Genomic DNA, 19191 nt, shown 5'->3' with positions numbered 1-19191 from the left:
CCATCAGTGATTCCAGTAACCATCTAGAACTAACACTGATTGTGTGCTTTCCTCAAATAGCATTTTGTGGTTCAAAACAAAGTGAATGAAAAAGCATACCATAATATGAGACTTCATAAAGACTCTAAAGTGGCTCCCTTTCTCTGAGAGAATTGAGGGTAGAGAAGCCCTGTTTTGTTTTTTTTTTTTTTCTTCGGTATTCGGGCCTCACACTGTTGTGGCCTCTACCGTTGCGGAGCGCAGGCTCACGGGCCCAGCCGCTCTGCGGCATGTGGGATCTTCCTGGACCGGGGCACGAACCCGTGTCCCCTGCATTGGCCGGCGGATTCTCAACCACTGCGCCACCAGGGAAGCCCTAGAGAAGCCCTGTTTTGAACACATTTTCATAATCAACATTTAATGTAATGCTTTAAACATACTTTATTGCCTCCGATGTTGAAGACTATTATAACAATAGCCATTTTATAGCATAGCTATTATGGTCAGTGATCTAAATAACAAATATTTACCGCTGTATTAACAAATACACTAAATGATAGTAGCTATTATTTACCTGATTTCATTCCTTTTGCTGGAGAAGCACCTTGTTTCCTAAGTACAGAAAAGAGAAGTTTCCTAGGTCCTCACTGACATATTCTCCTGAATCTGAGTTTAGTTTGGCTCCAGGAAGAAGCTTGCTTTTGTTCAGCTGCTAATGCTCAGTGACCATGCCCTACCCTTAGATAGGAGTTTGCCCAAAGATATTTCTTTTCTTTTCTTTTCTTTTTTTGGTGGTACGCGGGCCTCTCACTGTTGTGGCCTCTCCCGTTCTGGAGCACAGGCTCCGGACGCACAGGCTCAGCGGCCATTGGCTCACGGACCCAGCCGCTCCGCGGCATGTGGGATCTTCCCGGACCGGGGCACGAACCCACGTCCCCTGCATCGGCAGGCGGACTCTCAACCACTGCCCCACCAGGGAAGCCCCAAAGATATTTATTTTCAAGTCCAGTGGTTCTCAAACACTAGTGTGCATCGGAATCACCTGAGCCCCACCTCCATGTTGCTGGTCTGGGGACCACACATGGAGAGCCAGTGCTCCAGTCCGTGAAACTTTGGAGAAAGTTACAGCATTCTCTGTGTCTGGCGTTCTTTCATCAAGCTGTATCCTTATGATTTGTGCTCTCTTCTCTGTGTGTGTTATACAGCCCCCCTCCCCACACAGCAAAAAGTAACCTAAAAAGTCAGTAAGATCTGCTCCTACCATCACCTTTGTCTGGGACCATAAACCATGGCTGCCCCTCACCTTGGCACAACTGCCACTTTTCTGGATGCTCACTTGTTTCTTCCATCTAGCTCTGCCTCTGCTGGGACCACTGCAGTGGCACTCTGATATGTGAACAGGCATTTTGGAAAACAAGATGCCACCTCCTTTTGCCCAGCATTCCTTTTGACCTGTTATATCAGTTATATTAGAAATGCAAGCAGAACTTGTGCTATATAGTGAAATGAACATCTGCATATTTGTCATGGGCCCTGCCCTTTAGAAGTGTACATTATATGTCAGCTTGCTCTGCATACAATTTATAGTTCAATATATATTATAAATGTCACAAGATAGGAACTGATTATGCTTTGGGCTTAGCTACTAATTTTTCAGAATTAAAAAGAATTTCTTATAGTTCTACCAGAAGTAACCATGTATTTGTCTCTTCATCTCATTCCTGAAGTAGACTTAATACTGCGGTATCTACTCAAGTGATTAATTTTTATTAACTGCAGTTGGAAATCTGACAGAGGTTGTCCCTCAGCTCCTGGATCAGCTTCGCACGGTAGAACAGAAGCGGCCTGCAAGCAACGTTTCTGCCAGTATCCAGAGGATCCGAGAGCTCATTGCTCAGACCAGAAGCGTTGCCAGCAAGGTAACCAGTGAAAGGAGTCATCATCAGTCACTGGGTGATAATGATAGCGTGAGGCTGAGCTCAGGCTCCTTGGGCAGCTTCCAGAGCTGGAAACTTTCTACTATATTATCCAACTTGGTAGTTCTCAGCTCCATCCGTTCATTAGAATCATGTGAGGAGCTTTGAAAACCAAACCAATTCCTGGTCCCAACCTCAAAGCAATACTCATGCTCTCTAGAGAAAGACCTCAGAACCTGTATTTTTTTGAAGCTCTTCAGTGATTCTAATGTGTAACCAAGATTAAGAAGCACACATTTGACCTAGTCAACAAAGCTCATAGAGCAAAAGCAGTCAAGGAAAGCCAACCCCACTAAAAGACTCAATTTTATTATTATTATTATTATTCATTATCCTCTAACAGCTGTCTTTGTGCAGTTACTATATGGAATAATCTTGCTCATCTACCTCTTCAAAGAATTCTCTAGTGCAACATAGATGATATGAAGCTTTTACTGACCTCTCTACAGGCTTAACACATAGCAGCTAAACTGAACAATTCCAACAAAGACCCCATCCTGAGATGCTATACAGAAGCAACACAACACCATAACTGGTGCCAGCATTGATGGGAAATATCCTGACACAGCAATTAACATTTTCAGTGTGGCAAAACGTGGCTTGTTCTTGGCCCCCTTTCTAATTTGTTTTTTATTAATTTATAGACCAGCATTATTTTTTACAACCAAATTATATGGTTTTATTTTTTCAATTGAGAGTCAGCCTGAACAGACTGTTGGTCCTAATTACTGACAGAATTAAGAACTGGAAATCAACTATTTTGTAATGAAGGACATTATTATTGGTAAATATACCCAACTTTTAAATGATATATGATCATTGGTCCCACACCACAAATCACCTTTTTTAGATACCTTGAAGAACATTTCAAAAAAGATTTATTGTCAAGAAATGGCATTTCCAATGCTAGGTTTCTGTGAATACCTTCTGGTCGTTTTAGTTCTATGGGGTAGAATTTGGGGGCCTTAATCACCTGAAACCATTTTCTGAAGAGAGTCTTGGCAATGCCTTTGGGGCCCACACAGCTCCCCAAAGGGAGATGCTTTCTATGCATATATACATCTTTTTCAAACCCTCAGTTTTTACAAAGGAACTTTAATCCCATACACTGCTTGATTGTTCATTAAGATTTATTGTCCTTTACCCAACTGGCAACATAGGACAGCTGCACTCTAGGCATTTGGAAATATAATCTTGAACTCACTGACCATCAGTATTAATCAAATAATATTAGTCAATTATGTTATACTTCATAAATATTTGCATAAATGACATGAATATACACAGTCCATCTACTTATTAGTACTCTGAAAATCACCTCGAATCAGACCAGTTCAGCACGTTATATTGGGACTCTTAGAAATGTATGTACTAAATCCTGCTTTGTTGTGATGCCTTTCTAAGGATCATTATAAGAAACATCTTAATGAACTCATCACTACAGTTATTGTAATGATAAAGCCAGGCACTGGAAAACACTTTATAGTTATCATTTTGTTTCATCCTCATAACAAATTTATTGTCCTCATTTTACAGATGAGGAAACTACAGGTTAGGTGATTTGCTCATGGTTCCATAGCTAGTAAGTGGCAGAGACAGGTTTTAAGACCCCATCTAAGACTTCAAAGCTGGCCTCTGGACCCCTCCCAACTGTCCAGACATGGGCAAGGATATTGCTCACAGCCTCCCCCCATGTTCCTCTTTTGAAGACCCTAGGGAAAAGGTCCTAGCTATATTAGTACCCAAGATTAGTTATTATTCTCCTGATCAATTAGTTGTTAATTTTATGGGCCTTGTGAATTGTATAACTGACCAAGTATCCCTTCAAGCTGTTTAGTTCACCTCAACCAAATATGTAGTTCACTGTGGAATGCATATTTATCCTCATTCTTAGACCTACTTTGTCACCTTTTTGTTCTGCTTTCTTTCACCTCACTTTAAATTTAAACTATATTATCTTCCTTAAATCCTTTCTCCAACAAGTTGAGGACATAAGTAAACAAAGGCTTGGAGGTCATGGGAAAAGCTCAGAGACCTCATAAGGAATGAGGGAAGCCCATTGAGAACCATGGGAAAGCATTATGCTCATTTCTGCGGGGTACTTTTAATGGAATAATTTTGTAACTCCAGATCCAAGTCTCCATGATGTTTGATGGTCAGTCGGCAGTCGAAGTGCATCCCAAAGCCAGAATGGATGACTTAAAGACCTTTACGTCCCTGAGCCTGTACATGAAGCCTCCTCCTGTGAAGCAACCAGAGCTGGGTGGGACTGCAGATCAGTTCGTCCTATACCTCGGAAGCAAAAACGTAAGAACATGTGGTTGTAAATGATGGAATAATGTTGAAAGGAAAGATAAGTGCTTCTTCTCTTGCCTTAAAACAAAGCTACCTATGCAAATAAACAAAATTTCCATTCTAGCGCCTCAAAAGGTATAGACCATTTTAGGGCCAAGACTAAAGTAGTGACTTTAGGACAAGTAATTCCTTCTCTGTGTGGGATATTTCTGTGGTTTCTTCATATCGGCCTCACACTGCTAAGTCTGAGGTGTCTGAATGCAGCATTTCAAAGACATCCAGAGTACAGAGGCCTATTATGTTTAAGGCTGAACCCTGCTTGGAAGGTGCATAGCAATCGGTATTGCCAGGCTGCATTATATCCCCAGATTAGCCGAACAAGGATAGCACACTCCTGGCAGCCATCAAATGTCCACAGGCCCGCAGTTGCTTGCCTTCCTGCCCAGGGTATATTTGGACAGGCATGGAGGGATCGGGGGGAGGGGCAGCACACTGATGCAGCCACAGGGAGGCTGCAAAGGACGAGGCGCTGCCCAGTCTAACAGGCACTTTGGTAATAATTCAAGCCAGACATGCCTTATATACAGCCAAGCATCTGGATTGCTAATTGTCTTTTAAAGAAATGAGAACAAAAGATGATACTCATTCATATGGATTTTATTTAAGAGACTTCTTGACATTTCAGGCCAAAAAAGAGTACATGGGTCTTGCAATCAAAAATGATAACCTGGTGTACATTTATAACTTGGGAACTAAGGATGTAGAGATTCCCCTGGACTCCAAGCCTGTCAGCTCCTGGCCTGCTTACTTCAGCATTGTCAAGATTGAAAGGTAAAGTGAATCCATGACACAGGGCTCATCTTCAAATTTCATAAAAAAATCTATTGAATGCACTCACACACACACATACACACACGCATACACACACACACACACACACACACACACAGTCTTTCTATGGATGTTGCTCCTTTTTCTTCCATTATTCCTGTGTTCCTTCACAAATACCTTAATGGAAAACACAAAATTAGAAAGAATAGTCATCACTTCTAAAGAGCAATCTGATTATTAGATTTTTTTAATCTGGCCAATCCATGAATTGATTCCAAGATGGAATGTCTTTTTTCCCCTTCCCTTTGATTGTTGACATTCTATAAATGCTCATGAAAGTGACAAAATCAAATCACCAGTTCTGTGATGAAGGGACATTCACATTTTGACATTTTAAAAAAACATATTTTCTACAAATTATCTGGCTAATAAAGAGTGAAAATTCTTTATCTGAACAGGGTAGGAAAACACGGAAAGGTGTTTTTAACAGTCCCAAGTCTAAGTAGCACCGCAGAGGAAAAGTTTATTAAAAAGGGGGAATTTGCGGGAGATGACTCCTTGTTGGATCTGGATCCTGAGGACACTGTGTTTTATGTTGGTGGCGTGCCTTCAAACTTCAAGGTGAGCTATCCAGCTATATTTTGACTTATTGCAAATCTATAGTGATTGTTTTTAGAAGTCCATAAAGCCTACAGTGATTCAGGGCTTGGATGGAAACCTTAATATCTTAAAAAAAAAGAGTTTAGCTCAGTGGGTGGTAGAATTCTGAATTAGGATCTATAAATCTGCTGCTTAAATCTGGTCTGTGCTACCCATATTTTCATAGTGTCAAATACTTTCAAGCTATATCTAACACTTGAATATCAATTTATTTCATTCTGATACATGCATATGTAATTAATTACCCCCACCTACTGCAGGAATGTCTGTACCTTGTGGGTTTATAGCTAGTCTTCAGGTTCACAGACGACAGTTTCAAAAACTCAGTTATCACAGCTAATGTACAGGCATGAAATGAAATACCTAGGATGAGGGAGGGGGTGGGGTCTAGGAAGGGGGATGAGACCCATTGAAGGACAGATACAGGAAAGGCCCAGGAAGACGGGGAGTTGATCTAGGATTTCAGTTGCAGAACTATTACTCACTAGTGAGAGACACATTATTGAACCTCTCTGAGAATTACTTTCCCTCTCTTTATGTGAGGACAGGAATACCTACCTCACAGAGCTGGTGTAAGGATTGACTTTGGTCATGAATCCAGTCACGTGTGTGACTGGCACATAGTATATGCTCAATAAACCCCACCCTCTCTGCTAAGATATGGACAACTGAAAAATCATTGTTATTCTAAATGGTTTAGTATAGAATAGACACAAACTCAGGTCTAGAAAGATATTTCTGTCAGTGGGAGGGTCCCCTTGACCTACTGTTGTCTCACTGCCTGATCTGTGTGGACTGGATGAGATGTGGTCATGGCACAGTTGACTTCACCTTGTTTTGCAGCTCCCTGCCAGCTTAAACCTGCCTGGCTTCGTTGGCTGCCTGGAATTGGCCACTTTGAACAATGATGTGATCAGCTTGTACAACTTTAAGCACATCTATAATATGGATCCCTCCAAATCAGTGCCCTGTGCCAGGTAAGAAAGTGTTAAGAGTACTAAAAATTTGATAGCCATGCAAGAGCTGCAGATGAGACAAGTGTGGGTAAATATTCAGGTTTTCAATCTTTTTTGGGGGGAAACCAGTTTTGAAACCGCATAATAGTCATGCCTGCACACAACTTTTCAGTTCTTCTCTACCATAATGAGCATACACTATTATCAAAAGTGTTAAACTACTTGTTTGCAGCTCTGGTTTCAGATTCCAGAGACAGGGGTCTCACTGGAACCTTCTGTTATCTTAGCACATAGGGTAGAGGGAAAAAAATCCATTACAAACAATTTGTTTAAATGCTTCTTTGTGTCTCCTATGCAGACATCAGGACTTCATTTAAATGTTATTAAGGCCCATGAAAAATGTGAGAATGGGTTAAAAGGGCCTCACTTGAAAAGCATAACAGAAGCTGTCATATTCATATGATCCTTGTATTTTTATTTCAGAGATAAACTGGCCTTTACTCAGAGTCGGGCTGCCAGCTATTTCTTCGATGGTTCTAGTTATGCCGTGGTGAGGGATATCACAAGGAGAGGGAAATTCGGTCAGGTGACTCGCTTTGACATAGAAGTTAGAACACCAGCTGACAACGGCCTTGTGCTCCTAATGGTCAATGGAGTGAGTAAAAATAAAAATCCTACATCTTCTCCCTTATTGCCTTTACTTTCTGCCATGCATGTTTCTAGGAACCTTCCCAGGTTGAGTGTGTCATGCCATCAAACTGAAGTTTTAGCTTAGAAAGCAAAATTGGGTTTTTTTTCCTTCAAGGAAATGATGTCAGCAGTAAGTAAAAGCAGCCATGAGATGCACTTCCCTGCAGTACATTTTTGGATATATATTAAATATAACCCCTTTAATAAACTAAGGGAACTTCTAAGGAAAATCAGCACCAAGATCTAGGCGAGCATGTGTCTACAGAAATTTAGCACTGACTTTTAAAATCATATGCCCTAATCAGTTAAAAAGAAGTTTGCATGCTTAATATATGTGTGTGTGTATGTGTGTGTGTATGTATACACACACACACACATACATCTTTTTATTTATTAATGATACACATATACTACATATGAATATAATATTCAAAACTAGGAAAAAGATAATTTATATAAATACTGAATAAAAATAAATACAATTTTAAAATAAAGATGAAGTAAAATAAAATTAATTTTATTTTGCTAATGATATAAAAATTATTAATGGCAGTGTTAGTGAGAACAGTGTAATTAAACATGCTTAAGTATTTTTGAAAGTCTCATTAAACGCTTTGTGATACAAGTTTTGTCCTGAGTCCAGTTTATTTCAAAACTAAGTTTTATTGGCTATCATAACTAGACAAAATACCTCATATAAATAAAAATGTAGGGGCTTCCCTGGTGGCACAGTGGTTGAGAATCTTCCTGTGACACGGGTTCGAGCCCTGGTCTGGGAAGATCCCACATGCCACGGAGCAACTAGGCCCAGGTGCCACAACTACTGAGCCTACGCCTCTGGAACCTGTGCTCGGCAACAAGAGAGGCCACGACAGTGAGAGGCCCATGCACCGCGATGAAGAGTGGCCCCCGCTCGCCGCAACTAGAGAAAGCCCTCGCACAGAAACGAAGACCCAACGCAGCCAAAAATAAATAAATAAATTAATTAATTTTTAAAAAATAAAAATAAAATGTAGGAAATATATGATTGGCTGTGCTTACTAAATCATGGTACGGTTATTCAGTCTCATTCACCAGTTGGCAAAAGTTGTCTTTGAAATTCAGCTGGCACATTTTCATCTTTCCTGATGTCAGTTCTTGCAAAGTAATCAGATATTGTATCATTTTGTAAACTTTAACAAAGGAATTCAAGACCTTTAAAAATCTTCATTTGAAAGACTTTTATTAAACAGGTTAGAAATTTCTTTCCAGAAATGTTTTAATAGTGCAGATATGAGAGTTTTTATGGTAGTATACTTACATTCTTTTCATCAACAAATTTACTTACCAATAGAAAACTTTTCCATATGCATATTTTAAAAACCATCTCCCCAGGGCTTCCCTGGTTGCACAGGGGTTAAGAATTCGCCTGCCAATGCAGGGGACATGGGTTCGAGCCCTGGTCCGGGAAGATCCCACATGCCACGGAGCAGCTAACCCCGTGCACTACAACTACTGAGCCTGTACTCTAGAGCCCATAAGCCACAACTACTGAGCCCATGTGCCACAACTACTGAAGCTCGTGCACAACCCGTGCACCTAGAGCCCATACTCCACAACAGGAGAAGCCACCACAATGAAAAGCCCGCACACTGCAACGAAGAGTAGCCCCCGCCCACCACAACTAGAGAAAGCCCGCGTGCAGCAACCAAGACAAAAACCATCTCTCCAGAGTACAACTTTCTTCCCTGCCAAAATAGTTTCTCATCCATTGTTATAATGTCCCTTACCTTGAAATTACAGATCAAGTATGGTTTTTTTAGTAGCTAGTAGGTTTTATACTACTAAAAGACATTTGTCATCACAAGTAAAGGTCAATAAATTTAGAATAATTCATTTTATAAGGAAAATGTGTAACCCTCTTGAAACTTAACAGCATTTTTAGTAACTTACAGGAAATAATCTGCAAACATCTACGTGTCTCAAAATATTTTCACATCACTGTATCTCAGCAGAAAATTACTGTAAATAGTCTATTATTAAGTGACCTCACTCATAAATCCATGTAACCAGGCACACATAAACGTCAATAATTGCAATAGGCTAAACACAAAGAAATGGGTGGGGGGGCCATGGTCTGCCTTCAAGTGTGGAACTTCATTCTCAAAGCCTCACATACTGTGTGAATCTAAATCCCGTGAAAATCCATCCAAAGACAAAATGAAGGCCCAGAGTCAATCCACATATTAAATATGAAAAGTTAGCTTCTTTCTCTATTTTAGAGTTTTAAAATGAGTATAAATAGAAGTTGAAATATTTCCTTTCTATACCTCAGTGGATTTTGTTCCACATTCTCAAGAGTATATAAATTCTGCCCAAAACATCACTTTCTGTGAAATAGGGACTTTCCATAATACTTTATTTTTCAAATCCATTGAATTCTTCTTTTTTTTTTGGATGTGGACCATTTTTTGTTTCAGTCTTTATTGAATTTGTTACAATATTGCTTCTGTTTTTATGTTTTGGTTTTTTGGCTGAGAGGCATGTGGGATCTTAGCTTCCCAACCAGGTATCAAACCTGCATCCCCTGCATTGGATGTGCAGAGTCTTAACCACCGTACCACCAGGGAAGTCCCGAAAATCCATTGAATTCTTGTGTCTAGGAACTATCTTCTAAAACAAGCAAGACTGATCAGTAAATTACTTGAGTGTTATGGAATTACTTTGGTTCTTGAATATCACATGGTCCAAATGCATAATAATTCCGTATTTATCTACATAACTCCAGTGTTTCAAAATAACACAGGAATGCCCTTCTTTTTCTTGAGGTCCATATTTGCTGATAATTTTCTAAGTTTCTTTCCAGCATACCTTGGAATTCTTTTTCAATGTTACCAATTTTGCTCTTAAAGTGAAATTTAATCACATCTATTGGCCTGTTACACTTTGAAATGTTGCCTTAAATAAGGGCAGTTGAATACATATGGTCTATAATACTCTGTTTCAAGATTGTTGAAGGTCAATAAGGTAAATTTAAAATTTCATTAATTCACAAAGCAAATGAAAAACAATAGAAGATAATTGTTTTAAATTGTAGATAAATATTAAAATTTTGGTGTATAAATGAGACATAACTGCTGATATGATATAGTTGTGATTTTTATTTCATAATAAGAATACCATGAGACTTCTTTAGTCTTCAAACAGTTTCAATAATAAAGAATACAGTGTTATTTCTCAAATTCAGCTAAACCTTCTCTTTCATAATAGCAGATGCTCACGTCGTATAACTTTTTCTTCTCCACAGAGTATGTTTTTCACCCTGGAAATGCGCAATGGTTACCTACATGTGTCCTATGACTTTGGGTTTAGCAACGGCCCTGTGCATCTTGAAGACACAATGAAGAAAGCTCAAATTAATGATGCAAAATACCATGAGGTACTGATCGTTGCAGTTTGAGTATTTTGTTTTGTTTTATTTGTATTTAGATCTACTGATCTAATCAGATGGTCAAATGAGATAGGTGAGAAAGTAATTAAATTGAACACCTTCACATATAAAAACCAAGTGAAAGGCCCTCACCTACTCAACTCCAGTATAATATTTGCTTTAAAAGAATGGATATTTTATCATATTGGAGTTGGGTTTTTTCAAAATTAATTAATTATTTTATTATTATTTTGGGGGGCTGCGTTGGGTCTTCTTTGCTGTGTGCAGGCTTTCTCTAGTTGCCATGAGCAGGGGCTGCTCTTCATTGCAGTGTGCAGGCTTCTCATTGTGGTGGCTTCTCTTGTTGCAGAGCACAGGCTGTATGCATGCGGGCTTCAGTAGTTGTGGCACGCAGGCTCAGTAGTTGTGGCACACGGACTTAGTAGCTCTACAGCATGTGGAATCTTCCCAGACCAGGGATCGAACCCATGTCCCCTGCATTGGCAGGAGGATTCTTAACCACTGTGCTACAAGAGAAGTCCCATATTGGAGTTTCTAATAAAAGAGTCAGTGAAGATTCATTTTAATTGCTTCATTGATCAAAAGACTCCCATTAATACTCTATCTCTTGATTATGATGGCACTTCTATACATCTGTTGAAAATGAGAGTGTAGATACACAGCCATTTTTTTGCTTTTTCCTTGAGTCCCATTAAATGTAAAAAGAGTAGATACAAGTAAATAATTTCCTTTTAAACCATTTATCCAAAACTTAGAAAATACTAACAGAGATTTTCTTATAAAGAAAACCCACAAAGAATGCACTTTAGTCCTGAAACAGATGTGAAGTATACTGATAATATATTTCATCTATTTTCACTAACAACTACTTTAAATCTACACTTTAATAAAATATATAAAAGGCATAATATCTTTTAAGTTGAACTGAAATGCAGAGAGTAGAGGCTATATTTCTCTTTTCAGTTCAAAGTCCATAGCCTTCATGAGGATGGTTTACAAAGAATATTTTAACTATTTCTCTGACTGGCATTTTCCCACATTCATTAAAGCATCTCACTACACCACCAAAAAATGACACCTGGCAGCATTCAGTCCAGGGTCCAGAAGGTAACTGTTTATAATTTTTTTCCTGCATCCCCTCAAAGGGGCAAAATAAAACAGTTGATCTCATAGCAAAATTTTTCTTGGGCTAGCTCTGTCTCCATATGGAAACCCTTCTCCAGCACATATGAACTTCTGGTTATGTAAGTAAGAGTTTTCATGTCTGTGAGTAAGAAAGAAAGATCTTATTCCCCGCTTTTGAACAAACAAGCATAAGAACATGGAGGCCCAACTCTTACAACCAGAATAATTAAAATATATAGCAGTCTTCAAAAAGGTGATTGTTAAGCAGTGATCAACTTACTATGCATTGTTTCTCCCAGATCTCAATCATTTACCACAATGATAAGAAAATGATTTTGGTAGTTGACAGACGACATGTCAAGAGCATGGACAATGAAAAGATGAAAGTACCTTTTACAGACATATACATTGGAGGAGCTCCCCCAGAAATTTTAGAATCAAGGTAAGCTTTTTTGTTGTTGTTAAGCTGCTTGTTCCTAACGAAGCACTGGGCTGAGGATTCAACATCCAGGAAAGGTGTAGTAAATGTTTGAGCATTCCCACCTACTACTTCTGTACACATTTACAGAAGCACACACACAGTCATTCACCCATGGGCCCTGTGCAGTTAGTCCTCATGACCCCCTTAAATTGTCATCTAGTAGATGTAACCTACAGATTTCTTTAATTATTTATTACTCTTAGAACATAGTCTAATGCAGTATTTCTTATCCGCAAGAGGAAAGGTGGAGCATGTGTATTATGTGAAAACAAAGAAGCATTGTGTTCATTTACTTTTGTTTTAGTATTAATTTAGACTTACTTGAACTCTCAAATAGCATCTTAGGGTAAACAACAATTTTAAGCCTGTGGGGATTGTGAATTAAGTATAATGAAACATTAATATATTCAAAAATTCAGCTGTCTCTTATTACCATCGGTTCATAGCATCAGAGACTCTTAAAACTGAGAGACAGCTTTAGGATATTCCAGTCCAGTCACTCTCAACCCTGCTTCTCATTAGAATAACCTAGAGAACTTTTATAAACATTTTTACCCATGACCATTCTCCAGAAATTCTAATTGTTCTGTGATGAGGCCCCAACCGTAAGCTTCCTTTCCAAACTAAATATCCTCTTCAATTCCTTCAGCCATGCCACATGGGATATTTAACCATTATGGTTGCTGTATGTGCACCTCAGTCTGTCAATTAGCATGGTCATGCAGCTATGATCTTGTCAGAGTACAGTGGGACTGTTACCCCTTAATTTGGCCAGTATTCACCTAAAATACATGGAAGTCATTGTAACTTGCTCAAAATTAACTTCATATTCATACAATATCCAATAATATGTTCTTGGGCACTTCCTATCTATTAGCCATAACGATGCGTACTAGGATTACAGTTTTGAGCAAAATGCCATCCTTGATCTTAAAGATAAAGGATTTCTCACTTTGCTATTGCTCCAGAGGCCCAACGTTCGCTAAAAACTTCTCTAGCCTTAGTTGATTAGTGTGTTGCACATACATTAAGGACAAGTAAATGAGTTCATGACCCAAGTGGATTAGTGGAAGACTGAAGACCCGGGTTCAAATCCTAACTTACCACTTGTGACATTTAAAAAAATAACTTAATATTTCTCAGTTTCACTTTATAGGTAAACCATGTGAAACTGCCAATTTTTGACCCATACATATGTCAGTTCATTATGGTTCAACCTATTAATCATCTGTAAAAGGGAAATAATAGCATCACTATCTATATCACTGAACTGTTATACAGATAAAATGAGCTAATGTAAGTTAAAGGATCTTGAAAACTATAAAGAAGTAAACAAATTGGCTTCGTGCAGAATAAAGCTGTTCTGTATGCAAAGATTAGACATTACTGTGTGCTTATGAAAGAAGGCATGAGAATATGAATAATTATAAAGCTATTAAAAATAACTACAAATAAAATCAAACTTTTATATCCTACATATGTAGGGTAACATCATCATCATGGCTATATCAGTAAAGACTTATTTTCTTTTCCAGGACCCTTAGAGTACACCTTCCCCTGGATATCAATTTCAGAGGATGCATGAAGGGTTTCCAGTTCCAAAAGAAAGATTTCAATTTATTAGAACAGACAGAAACCCTGGGAGTTGGTTATGGATGCCCAGAAGACTCTCTTGTAAGTACACAATCAAAAGGTTTTTAATAAATAGACAAGAAACTTACCGCTCTTAAAAGCTGAAAAAGCTCTTTTCTCTGTGGTCCTGTGTACACCTTGGGCTCTTTTCTGCCACCAGTGGGAAGAAGAATCATTAAGCTAAAAAAGCTTGTGGGGATCCTCTGTGACTTGTCCAGTTGCTTCACTTTTCAATGGCTGGGGCTACCAAAGCCCAGAGAGGCTGCGTGAGCATCTTCACTCACTCATGGTGGAGGAAGTAGGGAAGCTGAAACCCCATCTTTTAGAGGCATACAGAAGGAAGGCTAGCATGCCTGAATTCCAGTATAAACCAGAAATTAAAACATAACTATTAACGTAGGAACTAGCAGATAAGACCTTTGGTATGTAAGAAATGGACATTTTTAAGCTTTTGATAATTATCCAAACACTGTATTCCCACTTTCTTTGGCACACAGATATCCCGCAGAGCATATTTCAATGGACAGAGTTTCATTGCTTCAATTCAGAAAATATCTTTTTTCGACGGCTTTGAGGGAGGTTTTAATTTCCGAACATTACAGCCAAATGGGTTACTATTCTATTATGCTTCGGGGGTAAGTATTTGTTTTTCTTTGTGGTAATTGTTTTGTCTTTTAAAAATACTTTTAAGCACATTAAAAGTGATTTTCAATTCAGATTAATTTTGACTCGTGTACACACACAAATGTCTCATTTCAGACCCTTTGTAAAATATTATATATATTGTATATGAGGAGTTTTTAACCTGGGCTTCATAGACCCACTTCTCAGGGGTTCATAGAAAGAATTCAGTGGGTCTGTGCACTAGGTAAGAAAAAATTACAACTTTATTTTCTCTAACTAAAATTTAGCATTTTCTTCAGTTGTGAATGTTGGCAACAAACCACAGGAATTTTAGCAGTACCTGTGACTTTGTCATTAATAGAAATCACAGGTACTTTTCATTGCACATTATAGTTGTCACAGGTATCTCAAAATATTTTTGCTCATTGCTACTTCTAAATTGCAGTAGTTATTAGATGTGCTAATAGATTTTATTATTTAGTGCCTTAATGTAGAAGTACATATAGAACTATATCACATATTTATTGTTTCAATATTCTGAAACTGTATTTCAATGTAATTGGTTTCCTTTGTATTCCTACATATTTTGTTCAGTGATTTTAAAATATTTTATGAAGGGGTCCGTATTTATCACCAAACTGCCAAAAGAGTGCATAGCACAAAAAATGTTAGGAACCTCTGTGTATAGATACAAACTCATGTGTGATTCAGTTTGTGAAATAGTTCTTGAATTTGGTATAGAACACTGTAGCTCAGCTTATAAAGATACACTGTGTTGAGAATAAAATAAGGTTTGTACAAGTTTGGTGACCTTAAGATCTAACTGATTTATCTCTGAAAAGGTCATCACCAATATATACACTGATGGACCAGGTCATAATATGATTTGTAAAAGCAGCTTTTACTTTTCATTCTTATTACCTTGTATCTGTCACATTTATATCCAATTTAAATCAGTAGCATCCGTGAGAATTTACCCAAAACACTTTGTAGGACCTCTGCCACCAAACCTGCCTCAGATTACCATGGTTAGTTAAATAATACCTTTTGTCCACAAAAAGTAGTTATGTTGAGGGCTAACTGTAGAGGTTGATGCCCACATAGGGAAGAGAAGGAAGGTTATCATTTTGACAATATTTTAAGACAAACAATAAGCAAATTCAGAAAAAGATGTTAACTTCTGCTATTTTTAAATTTTTCTGCCTCTGTAGATGAAAAGTGAAACATTTTAAAAAGCCACATTAGCAAATTAACCCATGACTGGTCATCTAGCTACATCCCCAAGGAAATTCAAATATTGCCTTTTCAAAAGTGAGACTGATGACAGAATAGAAATGCCTGAGTTAAGAAAGTAACTGATGCTGGGATGACAACTACTTAGCATGACAAAATCACCTGAAATTTTCAGTTCAAAATACAGGAAATTCCTGTTTCCATTGAAATGTACCTGATTTTATAGGTAACACCAATACAAGCAATATTTTGTTGTTGTTGTTCATAAAAATTATTTTTCAAGCAAATTTCCCACACGATGGGAGTTCCTTTAAGCAATCCCATTAAGTAAGTGTTGAAAACGTGTCCATCTTTTGGATACCTGGCCTCCCTAGTTAAAAAACTTGTGCTTGCATTTCAGTCAGACGTGTTCTCCATTTCATTGGATAATGGCACTGTGATCATGGATGTAAAGGGAATCAAGGTGCAGTCGGCAGATAAGCAGTATAATGACGGGCTGTCCCACTTCATCATTACCTCTGTCTCCCCCGCAAGGTACAGCTCCTCACTTTATTTTCTTTCCACCATATGGCTTTATCTGTAGGGCATGATTCCGTCCAGTGACCACTGCGAATAATAGGCTATATTATTACTTTTACAGTGTTTAAAAAAATGATAGAAGGAACAACTTACCTTCTTTTAAAAAATTGATATTAATTTTTAAGACATGCCACATAAATCACTATAAAATTAACTAACAGGTATGTAAAGTTTTTTTCCCAGTGAAACCATAAGCTATAATCTCCTTGAGGGAAGTACCTGCACATAGCACTTACTAAATTGAGTGCAGTGTTTTGCACATAGAAGGAGCTCAGCAAATAATTGGTTTCATTAGAACAATTGAGAATGTTGCATTTACGGCCACATTTTTAAAAGTCTAACTTTATCTTTAAAATGTATAATACTGAGTTTCTTTTTCATAAAAAGAAAGTCTTTCTGGAAAAGAAAGAAATTTCTGTTGTAGACTGCTGCTATTCTGTGTCCACTTCTATGGAGCCCTCCCATTATAAACAACATTAATAGGTCTTTTCAAGACACCATTTCCAATCACTATCAATGTGCTTTACAATGAAAATAGTTTCCCACAAATGATCACCATGATTTATGTTCTGATTTTTCCACACCAAAAAAAAAAAAAGTTGCCGATGACTAGTCATCTGAACTTGCTTGTATGGGTTTAAATTCTATTCATGGTTTGGAGAGTCTTTTCTGCATATAGACGTAGTCAACCATTTTATCCTGAGTCTCACGAAGAGTCTGGCAACTTGTTATCTTGTCATTAACCAAATGTTCCATTTCAATTCCATGAGAAAACCTGCAACCTAGAATGGAACTCGAGGTAAAATGTTAGCTGTGTAGTGCTTAAAGAAGCTTTTTCCTTACAGGTATGAATTGATAGTAGATAAAAGCAGACTTGGGAGTAAGAACCCTACCAAAGGAAAAGTGGAACAGACACAAGCAGGTGAAAAGAAGTTCTACTTCGGTGGCTCACCCATCAGTCCCCAGTATGCTAATTTCACTGGCTGTATAAGTAATGCCTACTTTACCAGGTATAATATTTTTATTATTCATAAATTTGCATGATTGATAAAGATCAAGTCGATAATGAAAATATTTATGGTGTTAAAAGTTAGAACTATGAAATATCAGAGGCATTAGAGGGTAGTAATTAAAAGCTTGCATGTGCTTGAGAAACTGACACACTTGGGTTTGTGTGTAGGTGTTTTGCCTTTTAATTTCTGTATGACATTGGCTAAGTAAGCCTTCATTTCTTCACTTGCAAAATGCAGATAATAACAGGGCCTGCCTGGTAGACTTGTTATGAGGATTAAATGAGATAATGTGCATAAAGCACCTGGCGTACAGCAAACTGTAAATCTTAAATGCGATTATTTCTGTACTTATTATCTATGGTTAATAAGTACAGATTATTTCTGTACTTATTATCAATGGTATAGTACAGAGCAACATACCCAAATCATCCTTAAAGATCTCAGAAAGTCTTTTAAAATTTAATGCATGACTTTATTTTTTTCATCATTTTCCTTTTATTGAAATTTAGTTGACGTACCATATTATGTTAATTTCAGGTGTACTACATAGTGATTTGACATTTGCATATGTTATGAAATGCTCACCAAGATAAGTCTGCTAACCATCTGTCCCCATACCATTATTACAGTATTATCGACTGTATCCCTTTTGCTGTTGTTACATGCCTGGGGCTTATTTACGTTGGAAGAGGGGCTTGTACCTCTTAACCCTCTTCACCGGTTTTGCACCCCCACCTCCCCTTTGGCAGCCACCCATTTGCTGTCTGTATCTATGGCTCTGTTTCTGTTTTGTTGTCTGTTTTGTTTTTTAGATTCCACATATAAGTGAAGTCATGTAGTATCTGTCTTTCTCCATCTGACTTATTTCACTTAACATAATACCCTCTAGATCCATCCATGTCACACATGGCAAGATTTCATTTTTTGTGGCTGAATAATATTACATATATATACCGCATCTTTATCCATTCATCTATCAGTAGACAGGTTGCTTCCATATTGTGGCTATTGTAAATAATGCTGCAATGAACATAGGGGTACATATATCTTTTCAAATTAGTGTTTTTGTTTTCTTCTGTGAATACCCAGCAATGGAATTGCTGGATCATATGGCATTTCTAATTTTAATGTTTTGGGGAACCTCCATACTGCTTTCCATAGTGGCTGCTTTATGACAGGCATTCTGACAGGTGTGAGGTGGTATCTCTTTGTAGTTTTGATTTGCATTTCCCTGATGATTAGTGATGTTGAGCATCTTTTCACATGTCTGTTGGCCATCTGTATGTCTTCTTTGGAGAAATGTCCACTTACGTCCTCTGCCCCCTTTTTTAATCAAGTTGTTTGGTTTTGTTACGTTGAATTGTATGAGTTCTTTGTGTATTTTGTATATTAACCCTTTATCAGATATATTGTTTGCAAATATCTTCTCCCATTCTGTAGGCTCCGTTTTTGTTTTGTACTTAACAAAGACAGTGAGGGCCCCCTGAGTACAAAAACATGCAAGGAAGGAATTTAATACAGATTAAGTAACACAGATGAGGTCCCCATCACCCAGAGCATGGTGAGGGAAAACATGTTCATCTGTCAGAATGTGCTGGTGTCAGGTACAAAGTTATTGGTTAATTGGTTAAATGATCATTTCAAGGGTTATCATTAAGGTAGTGGTTGGTGGATAAAGGCTCATCAT

General features: G+C 37.9%; 1 protein-coding gene across 4 annotated transcripts in view; it reads left to right on the top strand.

Moving 5' to 3' along the window:
• LAMA4 (laminin subunit alpha 4) overlaps positions 1 to 19191 on the top strand; it is a 152149-nt gene that overhangs the window by 112614 nt on the left and 20344 nt on the right. For all 4 annotated transcript variants that reach the window (XM_059082890.2, XM_067011675.1, XM_059082889.2 and 1 more), the window contains exons 19-30: positions 1759 to 1898; positions 4086 to 4262; positions 4936 to 5081; positions 5540 to 5702; positions 6585 to 6718; positions 7181 to 7352; positions 10674 to 10805; positions 12242 to 12384; positions 13959 to 14097; positions 14553 to 14690; positions 16313 to 16446; positions 17337 to 17501. In XM_059082890.2, the coding sequence (XP_058938873.1) occupies positions 1759 to 1898; positions 4086 to 4262; positions 4936 to 5081; positions 5540 to 5702; positions 6585 to 6718; positions 7181 to 7352; positions 10674 to 10805; positions 12242 to 12384; positions 13959 to 14097; positions 14553 to 14690; positions 16313 to 16446; positions 17337 to 17501 (1783 nt within the window). The remainder of the gene's footprint in view (positions 1 to 1758; positions 1899 to 4085; positions 4263 to 4935; positions 5082 to 5539; positions 5703 to 6584; positions 6719 to 7180; positions 7353 to 10673; positions 10806 to 12241; positions 12385 to 13958; positions 14098 to 14552; positions 14691 to 16312; positions 16447 to 17336; positions 17502 to 19191) is intronic.

Source organism: Kogia breviceps, chromosome 13 (assembly GCF_026419965.1).
Source record: "Kogia breviceps isolate mKogBre1 chromosome 13, mKogBre1 haplotype 1, whole genome shotgun sequence".
NCBI classification, from domain to species: Eukaryota; Metazoa; Chordata; class Mammalia; order Artiodactyla; family Physeteridae; genus Kogia; species Kogia breviceps.
The sequence above is the reverse complement of the archived record's forward strand: the minus strand, read 5'-3'. Positions and strand labels throughout refer to the sequence as shown.